General features: G+C 39.4%; 1 protein-coding gene across 14 annotated transcripts in view; it reads right to left on the reverse strand.

Annotated features, from left to right (window-relative positions):
• The window catches only part of PRKAG2 (protein kinase AMP-activated non-catalytic subunit gamma 2), a 236415-nt gene that overhangs the window by 9575 nt on the left and 200829 nt on the right, over positions 1-26011 (reverse strand). For all 14 annotated transcript variants that reach the window (XM_074574045.1, XM_074574048.1, XM_074574050.1 and 11 more), the window contains 7 exons: positions 23529-23638; positions 7232-7313; positions 5656-5714; positions 3213-3258; positions 2362-2416; positions 1109-1235; positions 182-347 (listed from right to left, as the gene is read on the reverse strand). In XM_074574045.1, the coding sequence (XP_074430146.1) occupies positions 182-347; positions 1109-1235; positions 2362-2416; positions 3213-3258; positions 5656-5714; positions 7232-7313; positions 23529-23638 (645 nt within the window). The remainder of the gene's footprint in view (positions 1-181; positions 348-1108; positions 1236-2361; positions 2417-3212; positions 3259-5655; positions 5715-7231; positions 7314-23528; positions 23639-26011) is intronic.

The raw sequence follows: 26011 nt of genomic DNA on the forward strand, positions 1-26011 counted from the left end.
ACCTACCAAACCGTGTTCTTCCAAGCCTATCAACCTACATCTGCATAAATATGTTTTTCTATTCCCTTTCTCCCCCGCCTTTTTTTATTTTTTTATTCTTTCCCCTCCCTCCCCCCATCAATCCAGGGTTCAGCACAATTTCTCTCACCACACTTTTATATACAGAAGAGCCAACACGCACCTGACTCATCCACAACAGGTAATGCCGATATCCTTCTCTCTACAAATATATTCAAGGCTTTAATGATAGGAGTGTCTGGATGTATGAAGGCAATGTTGTGGTAAGTTCCTATTCCAAGTTCATCCAGATTCTTCTTCATAAAGGCAGGCTTTGGCATCTCTGACATCTAGGAAAGTCAGAACGGATGTATTTACAGCGCAGTTTTCTACACCTGCCATGTTTCCATACGATTGGTACATACATTAGGAAATTAGGAATATATACATTAGGAAATCTGTATTCACTCATCCACCTACAGACTCCAAATGATCGTTACAGTAATCTGCTACTAGATTAATCTAAAGCCAAAACAAGCTCAGATCTAGAGACATTACTTCTGTTCAAAGAAGCTCTAAATTAAGACTATATAACTAAGTTTTTTGCTCAGTTATTTATCTTTGTAGTAACTCATCACTAAAAGCTTTTGATCCTAAGCTATATGATTTCCGCTGAAACTGGAGAGAGAAGACAGCAGAACATACTATACGATGAATGCTCATTTTGAACTCTTGTTGCTTTGTTTGGCCTCCTATTCATTCCTGTGACTAACATAAGCTACAGTGAGCAATGATAACCTCGTCTCTGGGAGACAATTCGTTTTTCTAGTCATGTAAATGAACTTCTGAAGCTGAGCAGATCTTCCAGAAAGGACAGCAAACTACAAGGACATGCCTTGGCCGTTTGAGGTGTTCAGGTTTCTTTAAATGACTGAAATAAAGTAAAGGTAATGTACAGGTCCTATATCAAGCTTTAACCTCTCTGTTATCAAGAAGAGATATGCACAGATACAAAGAACGTGCAAATTCCTATATTAAGTCTTTAATTTAACATGTCTACTGGGGAAAAAAAGAAAAATCAGTTAAGCAAAGCATAGCTTTAAATACTTACAAAAAGCTGGAGGAACTTGAGGATTCTTTTATGGGTAAGTATATAAAGTGCATTTCCACTGACGGGATCTATAACTGGCAATCTGTGGATTTTGTTTTTGATCAATGAATATACAGCATCAAAAAGGCTGAGGAGAAAAACATTTATTTTTTTTATTTAAAATTAGTTTTAGCTGACAGTGAGTAAAGTCAAGTGATATATACATATATTTACAAACACCCATGAAGTACATATCACAAGAAATTATTTGTATGATCTTTAATGTTATAGAAAAAAAGAAGTTAAGGAATTTCAAATAACTTGTGCAGCTGGTAAAACAGATCAGCAACAATATGCCCATAACATCTAAAACCGGTAAGAAAATGTGATAGAAAGTGACTGTGGTAGAAAGAATAGCAGAATATTTCTGCACAAGTGAAAATTGTTTTTCCAGCGAGTGCTGTGCTCACGGTATCCCTGCGCTCAGAGTTCAGAGACAGACACACAGTGGAAAACAAGAGTGTTCTTGCCCATAATACATCTCAATCCCAAACTTCTATAACATTTTCTAGGAAGAGCATTTTTATGGCTAAGTGCATATATGCTATTAAGCCTAAACAATTATCTAATCATTTAGTTATTAGGGATTGTCAAAAAGTTCAGTAGTACTCAAGCTGTTACGTGATGAACTAGAGCTCCCTCTCAAGTTACCTTTGGTAAATAAGGTATAATGACAGTTTTAAAACCATTTCTTTCAAATTCCATCAAGAATAAAAAAGTCATTTATATTTTACAGTCATTTATATTTTAAGGAACACAACCTAGGAGTAGAGCAGAACAAAACACACAGATACTGTCCTTTAGTTAAGGAAAGTTACTTCATTGGAAAATACTGTAAGTTTTCATTTACTCTGATTCCTGATAACGAGACAGCTGAAAGGCTCTGTATAGTTTTTGATTTTCATGAAATAAATACACCTTGCAGGCTAGCCTGAAGGGTCATCATGTTGCCTTTTTGCATATTTTTTGGCAATTAATTTTGCTCCATGTCTATTTCATCTACCAGAAATTCCCCTTTTTGGATAATTAAAACAAGTCCTCACTCACAATAAAAAGCTCCTACATCTTGTTGATTATATTAAAAGACAGTCCTTCATTACTGTACTCTAGTTTACAATGTAAATTGTTTCCTATTACACAAAGAAGTCCTAAGTTCAGTGTTGAGATGGAGTTAGCTTATTTCAAGTTAAGCAGACCGATAAGCAAAATCCTACCTTGCATCTGGGGAGATGTTCACTAAAGGTTTAAACGTCTCTTGTAAATAAAGCTCTGCGTATAGAAAATGAATAGACCATTACCAATTTATAGGAAAACATTAGCTTTTTTATGAAAGCATTTTATGAAGTCATTTGTACAAAATTAAGTGGAAGACAGACAGCAATATATACAGTTACTTTAGAGAGTCTACCACTTATGCACATTCCTCTGTATTGACATTAAAAGGACAGAAGTTTAAAAAAATGGGACTAAACTGATTACCAGCAGGGGTCACTGCAACAACAGCAAATAATTCTATACCAGTTCCTCTTCTGAGAGGGTCTGCCGCACAGAGTACTTCTATATATTATTTCATGGCATACGGTCTATTTTTGACATAACAGTTCCTCCTGGCATTCAGCACTTCTGTCCACACCCAGAAAGTTCTATGAATTTCTAGTCGCATCACGCCATTCACTCGGGCACAGCTTGTTGCTCGTCCATCGGTTCACTCAATACGTTGGGTTGTCTATTCATTCTGCATCCTGGCTCAGATACATTTCCATTCCACATATCCTCATCAACTCTACAGCCATACATACTCCAGTTTCTTTTTTTCTTTCTTGAAAAGCAAGTACTAATCACGAACAAGTGGTAAAGTAGTACATAGCCCAGATCACTCTAGTCCATGTACAGTTTCAAGTAGCAAAATAAGCAGCAGGAGGTAAAAGACAAGCTTTTACTATTTCTGCTTTCGTTAAAAAGTATATGGACAGAGGCAAGCTATGTCAATGATTAATTAAAAGTCCACTCTGCTGAAAAACATTAGAATATTTTAAATTATCAACCAAGTAGTAAATATTCTTACCCCTCCAGGTTTCTATCTTGTGCTCCTCCAATTCATAAATCTGAACCTATAATGGGTAGATGGAAAGTTTAGCTTGAGGTATTGATTTCAAACCCAATATCATTAACAGTATTATAAATATCTGAATAATTTCCTAATGTTTCATTGCAGGCAATCTAACAGAGTAACAACAGTCCAGAGTAACACTTCTTGGCAATAGCAAGAAGAAGGGGGGGAATCCTGCTCAGTGCAGCGTACCATACTGGACCTATCATTTCAGGGGACAGGAAAGATCTTTTACCTGCCTAGGTTTCTAGTCTACATCTCATAAACTCAAAGGCATCACCTCGGTAATTTATCTCACCTTAAAACAATACGCCAGAGTAAACCCTACAATGATTCCTCACACCCCCAAACCAGTAAAAAGCTTACCCTGATCACTTGACTTCATAATGCTAACAGAGATGAATTTTACTGCTACTTGATTACAAACAAGCAGAAGCACTTGGTTTTGTGCTCAGTTCAATCAGAAGAACCAACATTGTATTTCCTCCCACCCTCAAGTTTAATCTTTTACTGTTACATTCTTCAAATGTTTTCAGAGACTGCATCTAAGCCATGCAGGCTCTCAGCATTTCTCCTGTGCCAGCAATGTTGCTCATCTGACCTGAGTTCAGCTGGGCCCGGGAACCAAACAGGCAAAAAAAGTTACAAAAATGTTGTTAGTTTTCTGCTGATTTAGCTTCCTTAACTGGCTCTCAAGAAGGACAAGCAAATGACACTGGACAAAGGATGTGGCAAGTCTGCACCTTTTGATGGCAGCTTATCATTAGATCAGATCAGCAATAACATCAAATCACCCTCAAGAGTCCAGTCTTTGAAGTTTAAAAAAGGCCAAAACCAAAAAAAGACACAGTCACATCACCAACTTCCTGCTGTTCAGCAGCTATTTCACAAAGTTCATTATCAAAAGAATGTATAACCTTCCTACAGTAGCTCCCTGTTGGGACATTATTGTAATTTTTATTTTTTTTTTTTAGTGATTGATGCTGTCTTCTATTAAGTCAAATGTTGCCACTTCTCAGCTATTTCTCCTTATTGCTGCCATTTTAAGCACAACCTATGGAGTAGGATGTTAGACGATGCAAACAGAGTGACAACAGTCAGACCTTACGTAAAGTTACATGGAGAAACTATTGAGGTTGAGGGTCATTACAATATGGAAACCGTTTTAAGGAAGTTACCAGTGCACAATCACTTTTCATTTGCTTCTCCCCCCACCCCCTGTAAATCCCCAGGGGAGGAAAATAATTCTTTAACAAGAAGAGAGGACACAACAGTATTGGCATCTGACAAGAATTTCACTATAAATTTAAGAAATTAACATGAGCTTTGAGAAGCCCAGTACATCAGATCTCTGCTTCATCCAACTGTGCTTGATTTCTTTAGCTAGTAAAACATAGTACGTGTCTTTTAAATGGTAGAGGGGGAATTGTGACTTGACAGGAACAAGAAAGGGATGTAAATGTTTGTATGAACATGCAAGCTAGAGAATTTAATCAACTGACTGCCAATGGGAATTTTAAATTACAGTTAATTGAAGCCAACAGATCTCCAACTGATTGTGCAACTCAGCCATGTAACTAGAATATTTGCATATATTTAACTAGTTTAAATTGTTTATTCTACACAATCACTCCAAGAACCGAGTAACCTTTTAACGCATCCAAGCCTCTGTAAGTTAGCATCTCGCTTAACTCTGCACTATTCTTTCGGAATAGCTCTGTCACAGTTAGGAGACAAAGATGATCATATAAACATGGGAACCACGCATAGCTACATACTTGATTTTTAAATACAATTAACTTTTTCATGTTAACTTAAAGACATCCTCCACAAATGCTTGTTGGTTGATATTTGCCATTTATATAGAGCTGTGATTACTATTGAAATGTGTGCTTTGAAACAACCTGAACACAAATAAATACAGTGATCCATAATCAAGTATTTTCCTTCATACTTTTTATATCACATCTAGTTTTTAGTAAGTACGTTAAGTCAGGTCCTTCATCCCAAATTCATTAGTTGCAACACTAAGTGGAGCCTTGTATCCAAAACGAAGGCTATCATTATGGTAAGCACCACACAAAACATAATACACGGTAGTACTCATTAAGGAAATTCCTCATGTTTATACACGTATAACTGAAGCAGACAGACGAGGTTACCTGCCCAAGGACCTTCATGGCTGAAGCTGGGAACTGAACCCAGGTATCCAGATACCATTCTACTACCTTGCTCACCAAGCCATCTTTCCATTCAAAAAAAGCCTCCTGCAGCGAGTATACCCATGACGTATCTAAGCTTCCAAAGACTTAAATAACAGTAACAATCATCATCAATCTTTCAGTTTGACATTTCAGTCTCTGTACTGTATGAAAGTATAGCTTAACAACATACTTACCATTGGAGACTTATAGTATCTATGCAGTATGTTAATGAAATCTGTAATTGTTAACATTCCTGTAACAAATAATACATAAAAAAAAGTTCTTCAGATAAGATACTTAACACATAGAACTTCCAGTTATTTTCTCTATTTATATTCACAATATATAATTTAATAAACATTAAATCCATGTAACGTACTACTTGTACTGGACTAATCAACAGTGGAATTCCAAACTATGTATATTCACTTTCACATTGATACAACACTTCAGAATAAAGACACATGTCCGAATTAATATTCGAAATGATAACCTATGTGCTTCTCCTCTTCTTTCAACCTGACTCAAAGAAAACCTTGAATCCAGACTGCATCTACCCCCAAAAGCACAGAAAGAAAAGAGTTTAGAGCATCTTTAAAGGTTGGAGATCTATCCTTGCCTTTTGTTTTCTTTTCAAATAAGACACGCTCTCATTAGGCACCTGCCAAGTCCCGCAGACTCTGACTCAAATGAGGGAACAGTATAATCCATTTTCTTGGCTATTACTTAAAGAACTTCATTCAGTCATTTCTACGGTAACCCTCAATGTCTGTATTGAAATGTGTTGGTTTTTTCGTTTTTTTTAAAGAGACAGTACATCCATAGTATATGCATTTAAACCACCAACACCAAACTATGTAATGTAATGCTGATGATTATTTTAGTTACCTGAAAAGATTAATTTTTTTTGAGCTCTCAAGTTCTAAATTTGAGAAGATGTAATTGCTCCACTGTTTACTACTCTTACATCTAAACTGAAGAAACTAAGACACGGGGAAGGGAAAAATTAATCCGGAGGTCAGCTTTAAATTACTAGAGCTTAGTTACAGACAGAAAATGAAGTATAAAAGACACACAGCATTCTTATTATGTATTGCATGAAACTACTGCTCCCCCCCCCTTGGATTTAAAATATTTTAACAAATGCTTTATAAAGTATCTACCATTAATTTCCAAGAATTCTCAATCTACATTCCAGATCACAAGAAGTACATATAATAATATTTCTAACTGTCACTATAACCCTGTTTTTTAACTGCAACGGAGATCTAATTTTGGAAGAGTATGGTTGTGGCAATTGATTACATGATTTTTACAAAAGCAATACATGATCTAATGTTTGTCTCCCAATATGGGACATATCTGTAGCATTCAACATTAGTTCTGGTATGTAAAGATTTCTCAGTGCACCTTAGTGAGAACGCGCAAAGAAAGACATCACATGTATATTAGGATACTGTAATATTACATTCTTCTTATAGTTCCTATTTTCAAATTTTCTTTTTGTGACCATTATGTTTATTTTTAAATACACAGTGAAGTGCACATATTAGAGAATACATTTCAGAAAGTCGGGACCTAAAAGAATCATAATTCTCAAATCAGAGCAACACCATGAAAGCTGGCAACATTTCACTCCTGACAAGGAGAAAAAGAAACCCTCTTTGCCAGAATCTCTTAAGGATGTTAGACCATGGCCCCAGACCGCCTTCTGCAACAGTAAAGCACCCTGGAAATTCAAGTAATCCTGAATAATGTTGAACTACTCACCTACAAAACTCTGTTTTTTACTCTCCCACAGTGGAGCTGCTCTCACACCATTTGCCACCAAGGCAAAAAAGGCTTTCTTCACCTGCAAAAAAAATGCACAACTTAACAAACCTTTGCTCTTAATTTAACACACCAAACATCAACAGAAGGGTTTCCCCAGTTATTAGGAAAAAATGCAGTATAAACAGGTAGCTGGTACGCAAAACAGAACAAAACCCACACACAAACAAAAACCTTCAGCCTTTTACTTCTAAAATAGTTAAAAAGCTTAGAAAAAAGCTTAGCAAAACCAGACCTGTTTTTGTTTTATTATGTGTTTTATGTGAAACCCTCTGATGAAGGAGGTAAGCTGATACAGATGAAAAGACACGCTCAACTAAACTCAAATTTATTCCCATTTGACGTTACCCACAGAAGTTATACCACCCTAAATCATGACATTGAATAAATATGTAATGAACATAATTCTCACAGATGTCCAGTTTACGGATATAGCTTAACATTTGAAGATTGTGCTATATTCTAATTAATGCTCACTGTAACAAGTTGTATAAAAAAAAAGACTGAAACAATAAAAGTCTCATTTCCTCTGCAGATTTTAGACTCAGGATTTATACAAATTAAAAGGTGTTGTTTGATTACTTTAAATATGACTGAAAGTTGAAAGGACTAGCTAGCCTGTTTTGCTGCTTAAGAAATGTAACCAAATCCTTTCATTTTTTAATTAATTAGCCCTCCCCAGTCTCTGAATCAGAGGTTACAAGGTTAGAGTGTCATTCTCAAAAGAAAAGAAAAGGTTCCCTGTGAACACTAGTTCTCTGAAGCATGAACCAGTTGGGCTCTAGTGCACCTCAAAATCCTGATCCCTTGGCGATACACTTGAGCACGTCATCATTCCTGTCCTGCCCACACCCCTAAAGCGCATTCACACGGAAAACACGATACAGAATTGACGGTTCTTGTCCAGGTCTTGACCTGGTACAAAACTCGGACATAGCCAAGCTGTATCTCTACATCCATGAAACTGGCCCTCGGTCCAAATAACACAGAAGCAGCAACTGTTTGGCAATTGCAATCTGAACAGACCGCCATTACGCAGTGGTATCTTAAGTGTCTACTTTAAATTGTGTGCCAAGGGGCTCCTCCCCACAGCAGAGTCAGGAATAAAAAAGGGTTTCACAGTCGATGGAATCAGCATCCAAAAAAGTGGGAGTAAACAAAAAGTACAGGTAAGAAGAAAAAAAGAAAAAGGAGCCATTGTTAGCTACAACCTTGGAAGAGCCTGCAAAGCTATCCATATGATAGCCAGTGTCCTCTGACATTTGACAGAACCTCCATTTAGGCTCTGCTTAGTGTTATGATGTAGCAGCTTAAATTTCTAAAAGTTAGTAAGACTTCTACTCTGCACCAGAACACATCACCTCTGTCTTTACTTCAGTGATTTGCAGCGAGTGTTTCAGATACCTGGTGTTATCCTACTCTACATGAATTCCAGTCTTTAAGATTAGATTTTTTAAAGCAAATCATATTTCTTATGACCTCTCTGCAGCCCCACTGCTTTCTCTCTGACCAGAAAAGCAAATCTACTCCCCTGACCTCAGCAGATGACAGTTCTCAAAGCTGCCTCCGGATTTCACAGACGCTTCTGCCATATTGTCAATGAACAGCAATAATCATAGAATGGTTTGGGTTAGAAGGGACCTTAAAGATCATCTAGTTCCAACCCCCCTGCCATGGGCAGGGACACCTCCCACTAGACCAGGCTGCTCAAAGCCCCATCCAGCCTGGCCTTGAACACCTCCAGGGATGGGGCATCCACAGCTTCTCTGATCTGCTTAACAACCACCACCCCTGAACTGCATCAGAACTGAAGAAGCCATGTGGGGAAAAAAAATACCCAGGACCATAAATAAGACTGTAAGATACACACCACGTAGTATTTACCTAGAAAACGGTTAAACGGAAAGGTCCCAGAGGTATTCGGCCACTTCACTGACACAGGGAGGAGTCAGGTAAAACAAACATTGCCAAATCCACCACAGGGGCGTATTAACTCATGAGGAAGACTGAAACCGCAAAGAAACCCTCCAGGCAGACACATGAAGTCTTCCCACATAACAGCATCACGCTTACAGCTAACGCAGTGAAAGCTAACAGCAGGGAGCTATTTGGGGAGCAGATATGAGACAGAAGTGAGTTCACACAGACTAACTCCATCTGGGGGCAAAGTCAGTTAGTTCTAACCATTCTTCATCAAAAAAGAGGAAAGTACACTCAAACTGCCTGAAACTGAGAGCTTTCAGCTTTGGTATCTTTCTAAGAACAGCTATCACAGGAGTCAACGGTCACTGGCAATTCACGTCCCAAACCTTCCACAAGAGTAAGATGTTCAAGCTGTATCAGAGCAATAAGGCAACAGCTAATCCATTAAAAACAGGAGGAAAATTACTTTCTTCCAGGTAATAGTCATGCAACAAAACTCCTCAAGCAAGTTTATAAACTCTGTAATTGGTAACCTGGAAAAGAAGCATGCCCACAACAGATAAGGACAGCAACTACAGGACTTCAGGCAACCTCTAAATCCTTGCTACTACTTCTCCCTCAGACGCAGCAGCAGCAAAGAACACCAACTAACACAATGTTCAGATGGGCAAGATGGTAAAATATACGTATTTTTAAGATTCAGAAATGACACTTCAACAAAGACAATTCCAAAGATATACTAGGGAAGAAGCTGAGCTTGCAGACAATCCAGAAGGAAAAGAGAGTTTCCTCATAGGATCAGTTCCTGCACTGAATCTGTTTGATTTATTTGCAAGTTATTCGTCTCCAAGAATCTCAAGAATCTTCAGTTAGATGCCATCTTGTCTAGCTTTAAAAGACAGATTTTGGAGGCACTGAGGGCTGCTGAACAGATACAGCTACTAAGATAGCTCAGAGTTAAATCCTTCACAAAAGACAATGAGTTCAGCTTGGGTATTACAATATTAAACATTTGATGTAATAAATTACTAAAATTTAGCGAAGAAATACTCAAACGCATCCCTCTGGGCTGTCCTCCTAAACCACAGTTTAAGTGACATTCCTATTGTTTTATTCAGTGTTATAGTAGAAAGTGTTATACACTTACCTTTAAATAAAATAACAATACCGTCAGTTCTTACTGTTAATACTTGTCTCTTATTTAAGTAAGGTAATTACAAAGGAAAAAAAACAACTTAATTCTTATTTGCAAAAACTGCTTGCAAGCACAAACATACACTCATCCACTCACACTTTCCTTTAGTTTCTGTGGTTTACCAATTCCAGTTGCCCAAAGTACTACTTGGTGGCCAGCCAAAGCACTGGGGTGTGGAGCTCGGCTTCCGTCCAGCACATTTAGATGTTTCAGTGATGTTCATGCAGAAAATACCCACAAGGACCTTCCTTTCAGATTACATATAGTTTGCGGCCTTTGAAGATTTCTACCATGTCCCATCTCTGGGTCTCCAACAGCGTTGTTAATTCTCGACCCCACCACTGTTGCTCCTTCTCTGATCTCGAGTGTTGGACTGAGTTGACCTTCACGAAACCATTGTTCGTCAGCCAGATCCCATAGATTGTTGCTGTTCAACACCATGTACAAACATTCCTCAAACAAAGCACTTTTGTTCTTATTAACCATGTAGTGGTCCTAACAAACACAATGAACCATTAAGAATGGGATTCATCTACCCAAATTTAGAGGTTGTTCTGACATATATCCTGACTTTGCACATTCACTGTGTCTCTTCATAGCCACCCAGGGGAAACAGTCATTTCTGTGGCATGACTCACCAGCCTTAAACGGAGATTAAGTTGTATCCCACAGACGCCATTTCCCCTCTCACTGACTGTAAGATGTCTAGGCATTTACAATTAGATGAGGAATCCTACTTTATGTGACTACTTGTCTTCTCCAACATTCTGCCCCGTAAGTAGAAGGGTCATGTTATAGCAAAGGGACACAGTGACTGAAATCCTAGATGCTTCATAGATCACATCAACAATAGGTGCTATTATACCACCGTGAGCAGAACAGGAACAAGCTTTTCCTACTACAGGAACTCATTACACCAACTGTGAATGTGCTGAATAAGAGAACAGGCTAATTTAGGTTAGACAGGACTTCTGGAGGTCATCGTTTCTGTAGGCCATCCATATACTTCCACTGTAAGCCTTAAGGAGGATGTAGCCTCCTCCAATGTAACAGTCATTACCAAGAACGACTGAGTTAAACCCATACATAGGAAGCCCTGTTCTTCAGGTACTGGAATGTTTGGAAAACCTTGTCCCCTATGCTTAGTAAGCTCCAAAATAGCTTGACTATCAGGCAGTGACACCAGGAATGGCAGTAGCAGACAGAAAATTTCACCCGAGTACAGAAAAAGCTTTTCTTCAGTGATGTAAAATACTGAAAGGGACACTCCTCATTATGATCTATCAGGCAAGTAATCTCACGAGCCCTTGTGGAAATGCTCTCTCAAGTAAATATCTGTGAATGAGGGAAGCATCTGAAAGGAAAACTAAGGATCAGCTTGTTTCCAAAAATTCAGCGTGTGCATACACACACGCTTGTATCTTGTTTTACCTCACACTATGTTATAAAAACTATAACTACATGCATAAGCGACCAGTGAGTTTCAAACTTGTCTTCTAGGACTGTCCCGTAAGGTAAGGAGGGTGACCGCTACTGTTGTGATCACAGTTCTTGGCACTGAAAGGTCGGTGCTGCGCAGAACAGAGAATGCTGCTGTGTTGAAAGACACACAATGCAGCACTAGTGTCTCAATGCCAAAGTTAACTTGGAAAAGCTGGAAGGTAACAGAAGTAAGAAACATAGTTATGGAACACCTTCAGACATGCCAGTACCAAGCAAGAGGATGATGCAAACGACTAGTAGCATAGACAGTGTTAAAAGATCTGCCAGAACTTCTGTCGGTAAGGCTGCCATCCAAGGGCAAGATGATAAACGTGTACCTCTCTTGACTCATCTTTCACTGTATAAACCAATACCAGGGCATTAGCTTTACTTGCCTGAAAGGCCTCTAATGTAACCCCAAGAAATGTCTATTTAATCAGATCAGAATAGAAAGGAAGAAGCACCTTCTTTTATTTTCTGGCACACAGCTCCCATAAAAGCAGCACCAGACCCAGCTGATCATTGACACTTTTATCATCTCTGATTCCTGATGGATGGATGCTCAAAAGCTGAGCTAGAACATTCATCATGATTTTCACTGAAAAAGTTGACAAATTCCCAGTCTTGTCTCTTGATGATTTTTAAGGGCTACAAAATGTAGAGGGAACACATGCCTCAGAAAATTCACATGTGGACAGCAGTATCAAAACCAAATCTTTCAGGCAATCACTGAGAAACAATAACCCTTCCTGGCATGACAAAATAGAGTGTGATACGTAGTTGAAAGAAATTTGCAAGAGGAAGGCACTCAGCAAATTGGGTAAGAACAGCTGAAGGTTAAACTCATAAGCTCATATGCTCTAAGTATGAAACAGCAAGGCATGGAGTACCTTCTCAATGGGTCCCTTGTAAAGGGGAAAAAGTTTTCCGTTTTCAAGGGGTAACAGCGTATATATCTTCACAATATAAGCAAATACGACAAAGTCACTCTAGAATACAGTCTTTGTTCTCACTGTTAGAATAAGAAGGTACAAGAAAAAGTTACCCCGAGACTTCTCTTTTAGACGCTAAACACTTGCATTTCACCAGTTCTTACCAAGAAAGACAACCAAGAGTAGTACAACTGGTCTTTGTTGTAAAAGGAAAACCATCAGGCCTCTGCTGTGACCTTTGTACTGCATGAAAACTGGGCAACCTCCACTTTACACCCTGGGACGAAAATGTGTTTATGAGCCGACTGACCCTCAAACGCTTTTGATGTGAAGATGTGAGGAATGAGGCAACAGTTTCTAGCCCAACATAAACAGGACTACATTTCTTTAAGTAGCATGGCAAGTTCTCTGGCTGCCCAAGTCTTGGCAGATCTCCAAAAGAGGAAAAAAAAAAAAAAATGAAGAATCCCAACTACTGTGTACAAGGGAAAGGCAAGCCTGACAGTCTAGCTGCAATAAGACAGGTTTGTAACACGTCTCCCCTGCTACTCCCTCACATTTCAGGTAGTGCTTCTTCTGTATCAGGGGCTGTAAGGCAAATCTCATACAAGGAATTCATGACAGCGTTTGTGTACTTGTTTGATAACCCAGACAGAGAAGAGGCAAAACAAGGTAACAAACTACTCGAGTCATACTAACAGTGTCAAATAGGGTGCAAGCCCACTCTCACATCCAGCAAGTTATAGTCTCTTTTTATGTGAAAAGTACTCTTCAACAACAACTGGAGGTGCTCACACTGCGTTTTCTCCTCCGTATTTACTCTCAGCTGCTACTGAAAGTCCTCAGATCCCAGGTAATGCAATACAGTCCCCTGGAGAAGGCTAAGCACCCAATTTTCACCTGAACAATTGGAGAACATAGGAAAAACACAATCCTAAATTCAAAATACTACTTTGCCACAGAAAGCTCTTTGGGCAATCCTCCTCTTCCACACAGTCAGCATGACCTTCAAAGGATTTATTTCCACGACCTGAAAATTTTTATGAACTAAATCAAAAGCAAGGACTCCAGCAATCATCACCTTGATAATACAAGAGCAGTACAAGCTAAATATTCTCCAAATACGTCATGCACTTTTGCTTTGCAGCAATTCACACCCAGATGGCAATGACATTTAAACACCTTCAATTTAGGAGAAGGTAATTCTTCCCAAATGCAAGATTTGAAGTAACGACATTTTACAGAGCTGGACCAATTTTCCAGAGACTCTCCACACCAACTTTCCAAGCAGTCAAGAGGAAACTGAAAAACACTTCTCCTAACTTGTAATCTAGGGATGACGCCTACTATAAGGAATCCGTTGAAGTTCTCACAGGAACTGCTCTCTTTTTTAGGGGATCATTAATTGCTTTGTCTTTAAGTTTCCTAAAGAGGGGCCACCAAAACATTTGGAAGGATATTAAACATTAACTTGCAATTTCTTTTTTTTTTTTTCTTCAAATAAAGCTGTAATGTCCAATCCAGACACCTTTTTAAGTTATAGAAAACTACAGTCCTGTAAAGGAGTTATTTTGAAAAGTCAAAAACCTCTTTTGTAGTACATATATACCGTTGAAAAGTTAAAAACCTCTTTTGTAGTGCATATATACAGTTCAGCGTTTTTATAAATTGGCTTGTCTGGAGAGACTAAACCAGCATGCAAGACTACAACCAACCAACTCAGCGGGATGACTGATGCATTCAAATTTATTTTCCAATTATTTTCTTCTTTGGTCTATGAATTCTGTAGAAGCATTTCCACCTTGAAGGACTATGCCTTAAAAAAAAAAAAAAAGAAAGAAAAGGCTACTTAAGGACTTAACAATAAAGACTTTTGCCTAGGGCGAGGGCCAAGCAAATCTTGAAGAGAAGAATTTCCTTCTCACACCCTCAAGTAAAGTACATAAAAATTGGACAAACCTGTTATTAACTGAGAGGTTACATTTGCTTTAACATCTGAAAAGCACCAACCAACAACCATCCACAAGCAGCTCCTCTAGCTCATGCTGAATTTCCGAAAGCTTGCATGAAACAAGATAAAAATTCAGGTCTCTTCTCCATTCACAAGAGATGGAAAGGGAACACTCCTGGGAGATGATGCACTACTAACAGCCATAGAGTACTTAGTAAAACTTAAGAGCTGACTGAGTACTGCCCTTCAGATCCAAGCCAAACCCCAGAAATAATAGGTAGTGTCTTAGGTTAAAGTAGAATCGTGTTCTAGACTTTTCCCCAGAGAGCAGGTACTATGTCCACATGCAGAAGTCTTCCCCACAGCACATCCACATGAAAAGGTCCCAATCCAACCGAAGACACCAAAATGAGACCTGGACTGATACTACACATCAATATGCCCATATTGTAGATGGTAATTAAGGGCTCTCCTCCTCCCTCTAACACCACGTGTGCTGATTTAATCAGGACCTCTTCTAGATAGCTACTGGTCCATGATTACAGTCAACTCTATTATTCCGTCTCAATAAGGTACTCTGCTGATAGTTACGTCCACCTGCTGTTTGAGCCTAAGCATTTAGGATACACACACACACAAAAAAAAAAAAAAAAAAAAAAGGAGAAAAAAGGCAAAGCTCTGTCTTCTGTGGGGAAAAAAAAATTAAAATCACTCCAAGCTAGAATTTCTTCTGCTAGATTTCACGCCACAATGGGCTATGGGTAAGACATCAGGTAAGCCTCACAGGCAGAGCCACTGGGACCAGCTGGATTGGGAAGGGTACAGAAATTCCTTCACAGATCTTAAAGATCTCTGCAGAAACAGTGGTGGTGGGGTGGGGAAGGCAAGAAGAATGATGCATGACTTTCACTCAGCCAAGCACAAATACCTTCCCTACACCCTGTGTAGACTAAAAAGTTTCTGCTTAATTGCAACAATGAACTGGCATTATCTTCCTTCAAGATCCAGGAATAAGTGCTTCGTATTGGTTTTGAGAGCTGCAGGAATTACGCTCCTATGCCTGTTGTATACAAGCAACAGCAGCAGCTCTAAAAAAAACAGAAGTCTTCCTGTATTATGCTACTGATTTCAGCCTGATCTCAATGAAAGGAGCTTTTATGTGGCCTGCTCAACTGCCTCAGCCCACATGCCAGTTAGAAGCTAAATTACATTATTCTCTCAAGTTCTGTCGGATGGGTAAGCAAGGAGGGGCGTTCACACTCCTCAGAAATGCAGAGAGTACATTAGTTTAAATTTAGCAACTTTGAAGAGGGAAAACCTCAAAGCCAATTAAGGAACAGACAGTCAATCCTTTTGTAAAGCTGTGAGAACTCGGTTGCGACAGCAGACCCAGAGTCTGCTGTGTCTTTCTGGAAGCAAGAGATTCTAGAGCATTCTTCCTGGAAGCCTGGTCTATCTCATTACCTTGGAGAGAGGCAACACCCCTGTCAAGAATGACCTGGAGGGAACAAGAATAATAAATCCATTTACTGAATAGAGTCAGCATAAGGAAGAGAAATCCAAATCCTCTTCCACTCTTCTAATGTGGAAACCACTGCATGCTCTGCAGAAGTTACACTTTATTCCAGATTGTTAAACCACTAAAGAAGTTTCCAGAAGATTGTTCCAAGTATTTTTCTAGCTACGTGGTAGAAAAATAAGTATTTGAGCTCTTACTAGCATGTGACAGTTACTGAGAAAAGCCTACATTAGTGATAACAACATCTGGTCCATTACCAACTCAGATAATTCATTAAATAGAAAGCTTAAATAATCTAATCTTCAAGCGACGCAACTGTCCAAGATTTCTTCAGAATATAAAAGTCTTTAGAATTCCGAAAGCTTATTTTGATGACTGTTTCCACATAAACATGATTTTTATTAGTTTATGAAGTAGTGCTGCACAAATACTTTAAGAACAGCTTCAAAGTCATGGGGAGCAAAAGCTACATATGTTTTAGTATTAAAACTTAAGTTTACTTTTAACAGGTAAAAATATCATTTGGCCAAAGGTTAGGTAGAGCTTTTCACCCTGCAAGAGCTTGTACAAACTTTACAAGGCTTTTGTACACTACATTTGCTAACATACCATTCTTGGGACTGCTGCTTGATACGGAGCAGTGAAGTCCCTGTCTTATAGTTACCTTTTACATTCCTCTTGGAGGGTTAATTGCTCTGTGCTACAAAATAAGCTAATGCTTCTCATCTTTACGTAGGCTGGGCAAAGTCAAAACAAATTAAGTAATAAATTTGTTTGAAGGCCAGACAAAAATCTGGCCTTAAGTAAGCTTAGAGAGCTAAGCTTCAGACTGCTGTAAGCTAGGTAAGACTCATTTCCTTTAAAAATTCAAAGAGTTCAGGATGACAGGGGGGGAACGCATTGGTCTCTACAGAAAACATCAAAGTCAAACATATGCAGTAACAAGGAAAAAAACGAAACCACATTAGTAGATGATGCTAGTTAAGACAAAAGTAATAACGACTGACAGAATGTGAACAAAGTGCTACATTTTGTTGATACATGAATTTAATACAGGAATTACTAAAATTCCTATTTTCCTTCAAGCCATTAATACCAGTTTCAAAGGAAAAGACCAGAGAGTGTGTCACTCTGTGTACCTGATACAAGTTAAAACCAACAAAAAGAAAGTAAAGACAGAACTGGATGTCACTATTTCCCCAGATCACTGCCACACTAAATGCATTAACACTTGTAGAGTACCCAAGTACTGTGCTGAGCACACAAGCTGGTAACCAGTAAATCTGCATTCAGCTCGGTGTTTTCCTGGAGTCTACTATAAAGGTAATCCAGTCAATTTATTGAATAATTAGAATGAGGAAGAGCAATAAGCGAACACTCATTCCCAGAGTAGCTCTGCAGGGGACAACCCTTCTAACCCCCTCAGAGGGGCTGTGAAGTGCTTGTTCTCCTGTTGTTTACATCTTGGGAGATGCGCAAGAGTTTAGAAAGACAGTTCATCCACTGTGAGCTGCACACTGTTGCAACTTGCCCAGTTTCCCCACCATCCACAGAGTCAAGTTCCCAAACTTCAGAGGATAGCTCATAACATCTAATTGTCTCTGGACTCCCTTCCTGGTCAGATCTGACTTTAAGAAGCTTTTAATGTGCGTCAAGCAAAGATAGCATCTTCTCTAGGAAAAGCAAAAGGCTGAGGCTTGTCACAAACAAGGAGCATTCGCGGGTCACAGGCAAGGGAAAGCCACAGCACTGAAGTGGACTTCAATACGATTCAATAAATGTTCATGAGGACCAAATACTTACAGGTAACATTTGTATTAGTAGATTAAAAAGGTGAAAAAACAGTCCACCGTCAGTCTGAATCAAGGGAACTGTGCCAGCTAGCACTCTCCCAGACAATATCTGTCACTTCTCGGGGTTCAGTACAGGCTAGGGACCATTTCAGGTAGGCAGACTAAATGCAGATTCTCTGTTTTGGGGAAAATATAAACTAAGCTATATTACAGCAAACTGAGCTGTGCCAGTTGGCCTCAGGCAGGTAAACAGACCTTGGCTCGGTACATTTTATTTATTTAGTATAGATGTTGCTCAAGTCTGTGCCAAGCGACACATTCTCCAGCTGAAGCACAGCACATCTCTCCCTTACCATATGATCTGATGCCTAACGGAAGTGCCTGAGATCCACCACTGCTTTCACAGCAGCCAAGCGTAGGTGCCAGTTGCACAGGTGTACTCTTGACACACAAAACCAGACTGAAGTGCTAGCACTAGAAGCAAGATGTTTGGTAGATGCTGGAATCGAGAGGCCCTCATACCTTCTGACTGACAAATAAGCAGGACTGAAGAGAGCATCAGCCCATTCCTGCTCTTTATTAGCTGCTCCTTCTGCTATTTAAGGCCTTCTTTCTGTTTCCAATATAATGGTACCTTACTGTCTCCTCTCTTATTCAGGGTTAAAACAAGATTCCTTACAAATCTTTACACTAAATCTCTCAAAGACATTGAGACTAAACATTTACTTTTATTAACAGATGTTGCTTCAGTGGTATGACTTGTGCCGCGTTATTGAAGTTAACAACTCCAGTTTTCCCACAGCTAACAACAGTTTTAGAATACTTTCCACAGTATCTCATGAATAATTTTCCAGGTGCAAACATGTCATGTGTGCTGTGACTGCTGACCAGTAGAGGGAGACAGGATACTGTAGTCAAATAGAAAAAAATCCAACAGCAGAATCTTTCAAAGGATGCTGTTAGAACACAATGCAGCTTATACTAAGGGAGGCAAAAAGTGAGCCCTTAGATATTCTGCTTTAGCTCTAGCATTATTAAAAACTTGAATTCAAATCTCTGGAGAACTTTTTCAAGGAACCAGGCTTTTTTTTTTGTTTTAAATTAAGAGAAACACTGATGTGGGTAGGGGTGAAACAGATCCAGGAAAGACAAATACCTGCAAAATCCTCTCAGCTCGAGAGGATTCACAGACAGTCAATGTTTCAAAGCTGTGTACTACATTTTAAACACAAGAACTGACAGAAAGTCCTGAAGTACTGGAAGATAAGTAATTTATATACTAAAAAAATACGTAAGTTTTATATATATTAAAAATTAAAACACGAAGAACATTGGTGACAGCAAACATGGCTTCACTAAAGGCAAATAATGCCTGATAAATTCGGTGGCATTCTACAATGGTGTTACAGCATTAGTGGATAAGAGATGAGCAACTGACCATCTACCTGGATCTGTGCAAAGCATTTGACACTGTCCCACACAACATCCCTGTCTCTAAACTGGAGAGACATGGATTTGACGGATGGACAACTCAGTGGATAAGGAACTGGCCACACTCAAGAGTTGCGGTCAATGAATCAATGTCCAAGCGGAGACCAGTGATGAGTGGAGTTCCTCAGGGGTCAGTACTGGGACTGGTGCTGTTTAACACCCCATCTGCTGGATGGGACTCAGTGCACCCTCAGCAAGTTTGCCTCAGCAAGCTGAGTGGTGCGGTCGACACACTGGAGGGAAGCGATGCCATTCAGAGGGACCCTGACAGGCTTGAGAGGTGGGCCCATGCAAACCTCATGAAGTTCAACAAGACCAAGTGCACATACGTCGGTGCAATCCCAAGCACAAATCCAGGCTGGGTGGAGAATGGATTGAGAGCAGCCCTGAGGAGAAGGACTTGGAGGTCTTGGTTGATGAGAAGCTCAACATGAGCCAGCAACATGTACCTGCAGCCCAGAAAGCCAACCACATCCTGGGTTGCATCAGAAGAAGCATGGCCAGCATGTTGAGGGAGGCCATATGAGAAGATCACAACATCAAGAGACAAGGGGAGAGCAACTGACATCATTTACCTGGACCCGAACAAAGCCTTTGACACCGTCCCACGTGACATCCTGGTCTCCAAGCTGATAAAATATGGGTTTGATGGATGGACAATTCAGTGGATAAAGAACTGGCTTGATGGCTGCACCCAAAGAGTGGCTGTCAATGGGTTCATGTCCAGGTGGAGGCCAGTGACAAGTGGAGTCCCTCAAGGATCAGTACTGGGCTCAGCCCTGTTCAATATCTTCGTCAGCAACATGGGCAGTGGCATTGAGTGCACCCTCAGCAGGTTTGCCGATGACACCAAGCTGTGTGGGGCAGCTGACATGTTGGAGGGAAGGGATGCCATCCAGAGGGACCTTGACAGGCTGGAGAGGTGGGCCCAGGCCAGCCTCATGAAGTTCAACAAGACCAAGTGCAAGGTCCTCCATCTGGGTCTACTCAGAGGAGGTTGTTGTTAGGTCTCCACCATTTACTTACTCTGCTGTTTAAAAAAAAACAACAAACTATTCTGTTTTCATATTCCAGACACATGTATGTGCACCAGGCACACTGATCAACCTGACATAGTGTGTTTTGAAGATACTGAAGGTGAAACATTAATACAAGATGCTAGGTAAAGAACTACAAAGGGGAATACTGAAGAGAAGTATTCAGAAAACCTCCCAGCAGTGTAGCCCAGGATGAGCATTCAAATCAACCTGTTTAATGTTTTCTTAAATAACCCTTTAATTTACTAGTTTTGTGAAACCTGCAAAGTTGGAAGACAGTGTCAACGCTGGATGAGGACTACAGCTTTACAATAATATTATGACTTTACAAATTAAGAGTAAGGCAACTGGGATTAAATGTAATGGTACAAAACCTGCAGTTTGGAGAAAAAAAAAGAAAAGTAAAATCAAACAGCCCCCTCACCAGTAATCCAGGTTCAAGATATGGTCTACATTTCTCCTATATCAGAGTCTGCATGAATAACTACAGGCTCCTCTTCTAGCACCACTGCTTTCAAATACCTGGAGAAGCAGACTGAAAATATGACACCAGGATCATAGACCAAGGCATGCCTTGTTCTTCTTTAGTTGGGAACCCTAACGATGGTCATGGATTACAAGTAAGACAGGGATTTTGGTGGTGTTGGTGAAATTTTTTTCCATCACCATTAAGTCACCTGTTTTCCTTATGGTGAATATTCACAAGGTTTATTCACTCGCACTCTGCTTCTCCAAGTATTACCTCACACAGGCTCAACAACTGGAGATGAAACTCTAACTTCTTTATGTTAACAGCATTATCTCCACATGCCTCCAGCAATGAAAACTGGTATCTGGCATGATTTTATTTAATTCATCAAGAGATCTGGGAAATCCAAAATGAATGGATGACCTGCCCTAATGGCTCCAAGATTAACTAGTTCATGGAATAAAGAAAATTCATCTCTCCAATTGCAACAGTGACCGAGCTCAAGCCTTTGACCCAGGTGACCACTGACAGCTGACAACTCAACAGGTTGTGGGTCATGCCAACAAGCTGCAGGTACCAACTCCCAACAGATTATCTCAGTGTGAGCATAAATATTCCCTGGAATCGAAAGGAAGCTAATAGTCCTTGAGAAGAGCTGAAAGAGCAACAGTAAAGATTACTATCCCAAATTTGACCTTTCTAGTCAAAGGAGTCTGAATTCTTTAGTCCGGAGTTGACAGTCATTCTCTTTTGGGCAGAAGAAAGGAAAAATTGCAGGACTTTTTACCAATGAGCTGGTGAAGTCGCCAACACAATCAACCTCCCAAAGAAGACAGCTTCTGAGAGACAGAGAAAGAAATCTCTGGAAAGGAATGTGGCAAAAACTATTCATTAGTATTATACCTAAATGTAACAGATACTCTTCATTAGAGCTTACAGTGCTTGCACAATCGAGTCCATGTGACTGGTGAAATGGAAGGGCACATGCAGTTGAAAGACTGTATCAAAACAGTCAAGAAGTGGAACATACAAAAAAAATCAACGTGAACGTTTAAACTCTGTAGGACTAATGTCTGTGTGCTTGAAAGCTCTTCCTCTAAGACTACAGGCTACCTTTTTCCAACACTTATCACAGATTGGGTGTCTTTTCACTACAAAATCCAGTGTCCAGTAAAGCAGATGGAAAAACCCTAAGGAAATAAAAATGACTGTTCCATTGATAACAAGGTGCTTAGGGATCGAAAATTTACAGAAGTCTGGCCTTCTGGGTAAAGGAGGAAATAATCTGACATGAGACACTGGTGATCAACCGTTACATTCAGTGTTCCCTTCTTGGCTACCATATCAGCTAGCAGCAGGAGGTCCTTTAGCACACAGGCAGAGCCTTAACCACAGCCCTGCTCAACTTCTGCACAGGGTACTTACCTGTAAGGACTCAGCCAAGGTATCAGAGGCAACGCATTGAAGCCTCAGTGTGCTCAAAGTCTAAACTGAGTCAAGAAATGAAGGAAACTCCCTCACTGGGGAGATGCCTAAGTAATAAAAAAAGTCAAGTGCTGAAGTTTAAAAGTTGTGTTTTGTACTTAGCAGTAACTGAAGCTTCAGTGCTTTTAGCCATGCTGCAGAACCCAAGAAAGATGCTGTTGGTCATTGTACGAATAGACTAATGTGCGTGCAGCGCTCTTGATCCACGCCATTACTTGCCTTGTTGTGCAATGCAGGCTTTCCACCATCTAAAAGATCACAGCACTCAGTCTAGCATTATATATTATTATCTGACACACAAGACGGTTCTGTGAACATTTTGGGACTACGTATCTATTGCATGGTTGCCTCTGACTGTGGAAAGCTAAAGTCTAATTGAGCAGTACATTCCAGACCAAAATTACTTAATGGGCTTAGATAAGCCAGAATTGGAGCATCTTTAAAAGAAAAAACACACCGAAGCAAACAAAAACCAAAGCAAGCCAAAAAACACCAATTGCAAAATCCAGGAAACAAAAGAAAGCCACAGTGTTCTACCACACTGCAGAACAGATTAGTCAGTTTCTATAGCAGGCAGCTAATGCCTTCTTTTGGCAAAAAAACTCTTCAGACACAGCCAAGAGTCTAGCAGATGATTTACTGATTAAAAGCAAAATGAGAAACTGAAAACAAAAATTTTCTGGAGAATGTAATAATTTGCATAGTTAAGCCATCCATTTTAGTCCTAAATTGTCCTACCAATACAGCAGGAACAGGAAACACCTGGATACTCATTAGCTATTGCACAGGCATCCTTACACAAAGCATCTTTATGTAAATTCTGACAGTCATGAAGAAGCCAATGTAAATTTGGGTTCATCTGAAAGTTTTTTTCATTTAACACTCAGGAAACACTCATTAAGAAGAAAAAAAAAAAAACAAGAACTGCAAGCAAAGGCAGACTGAAAGGAGAATACTCACTTGTAGCGTAGTGTCGAAAACAACAAGCTTAGAGCTTGTTGGAACAATGTCGTAACACTTGTGTGACCTCATGAATCGCACATAAATGTCACTTTCCGATTCTTCAAGTGCTGTAAGTAAAAATATTATGTTGTTTTATTTAAGTAAACTTAAAAAAAAAATAAAAAGCATGCCAAATCAACTGAACACCACTGCAGAAGGACAACCCTTCAGGAAAACTCAAATTCACACTTTCCGATCTGGACAGACAGTCATAGTTTTGCACTTTACATTTCAGACTCATCTTTCCTTTCAAATTAAACACAACAAAGACAAAACGCACTGTTCTTCCTTGATGCGAAAGGACTTCTGTACTGAAGAGTTATATTTAAAAAAAAAATAATCTTGTTTTTCTAACAGCACACTATCGGAATATGCACCTGAACTCTAGTTATGTATGGAGGAAGCCAGTTTGAAACTTATGTAGTGTCAGGCTCAACTAACTCAAACTCCTTAAATTAATATTTCTCCAATCTCTGTCCAGTCCACTTTTCATATAGTAATTTTTTTATTTTCTAAAGAGGCAGCAGACAAGTTACATAATCAGTTCTGTTCTCTTCAGGCTACTTCACACACGACATCATGAACCCAACAATTTATTTATAAAAAAAGGATGCACTTGGCTGGAATGGTTTTAGCGCGGCATATCTGTAGCAAGGACATGCAATCCAGTCCATATTAACTTAAATTTACTTTGCATTTGTCTGAATTTAGATGCATACGCATACATCCTTCTGATCTACTCAGCTATGTTTACTTTTTGGCTTGTTTTTTTTTTTTTTTAAAAAAAGTTTGGCCCTCCACTCTTTACAGGAGGTACCTAGAACTTAGTCAAGGTTAACCCCTCCATCAGACATCAGACTTTAGACCCTGTAATAATGCACAGAAACTTGGCCATGTGTTAAACATTCGAAGAGTGGAGAAAAAAGAAAAACAAACCCCCTTGAAATACCTACTGATCATTGAAAAACTTCATATTAGGAAGGTAAAAAACTCAAAATCCTAGTTTGCTAGGTTTGCTCAAAATCAATCACCCAGCATTGGACAAATTATTTGTCACTTTAACAAAGTGGCTCAACACAGCTTCTTTAGTCCATTTCTACAGCATCAAAGCTGGACCTCCCCTGCAAGTGGCTACTCTAGGACACAGGCAGTCTCTTCTATGTATTAAGCAAGTCCTTCATCTCCAACTCTCGCTACTCTTAAATGAAAAAAAGAAAAAAAGCCTTTTCCCCACTGAAATGCAAGCAATGTGAAATAGAAGTTCCATAGGAATACAGACGAGAGAATCCAACAGGGAGGAAGCAGAAGAAAAACATAATAATAATTTGTTGCATTAATATTCCTATAAAGGTCAGGTCCAGAAGTGAAAATAGCAGGAGCTAGGAAAAACTGATAAGAGATTAGGAAACCATGTGAGCAAACTGATAAGGAAAGGACTAGGCAGTCAGACTTTGACAATGCTGGTGGGAAGCAATCTTTATGAGATGATCCCAAAAGGGAACTGGTACTGGCTCATCAAGGGCATGTATAGAGGACATTAAAAAGGGTAGTTTGGGACAGAAAAACCTTTATATAACTCTGTAATATACTAACATCTTATCATCCTTTAACTTCTGCAATAGCATAAGCAGCTACTGTCTGTACAAAATTAATTTAATGACCCTGCGACAGAGTGAGCTGTTGGGGATTTTTGTTGGGTTTTTTGGTTTTGTTGTTTTTTTTTTAAAATACACAAACTGGAAGCAGGGAGGGGACAAGACACTAAGCATTAAAAACATTATTATAAGAACATTTAGATGATACTTGAAGAACTCCGGTCTTCAGGAAGTTAAGGTTGCTTCTACAACCATAAATGCAGTCCCTTTGTGCAGTATTGGAGGCCTTATTTACTTTAACTTCTACTTTTTCCATGGGACAGTACACAATGAGAACTGCACTTGAAATGCTAAGTCAAATCATCAGGAAATAAGACTGGCTACTAACATGATCAGTAACCATTAGAGAGACACTGCACTATCATGTCTTTCCTCCGCACTACAAAAACAACAACAATCAGTCCACAGAACAGGACGAAACCGATTTCTTCAAATTTTAGTCCCCTGCCTCTTTCATTAGATACATTCAAATTACCGCAGCAAGCAAGACAGTCGTCCAACAGTTCTGAACCACCAGCAGACCAAGGCTATTCCCCACACTGACTGAAACACAGGTTCTCCAAAACCTTCCCCACATACCCAGAAACTACAAGCATATGTACCCAGGGAAGTTACTATTCTAATTCCACATCTGTACTTCCTATTGACTCTGTAGTCTTAACAATGTGACTTTATATACAATTAAGTATACCACAGGTAGAAACAAGCATAGAAACACCTCAAAAAGTTGATAAACTAGAAAACAAGCAACTATTTGTAGCTGAAAAAAATTTACACTCTTAGCAG

The sequence above is a fragment of the Larus michahellis genome, chromosome 2, assembly GCF_964199755.1.
Source record: "Larus michahellis chromosome 2, bLarMic1.1, whole genome shotgun sequence".
In the NCBI taxonomy this organism is placed as follows: Eukaryota; Metazoa; Chordata; class Aves; order Charadriiformes; family Laridae; genus Larus; species Larus michahellis.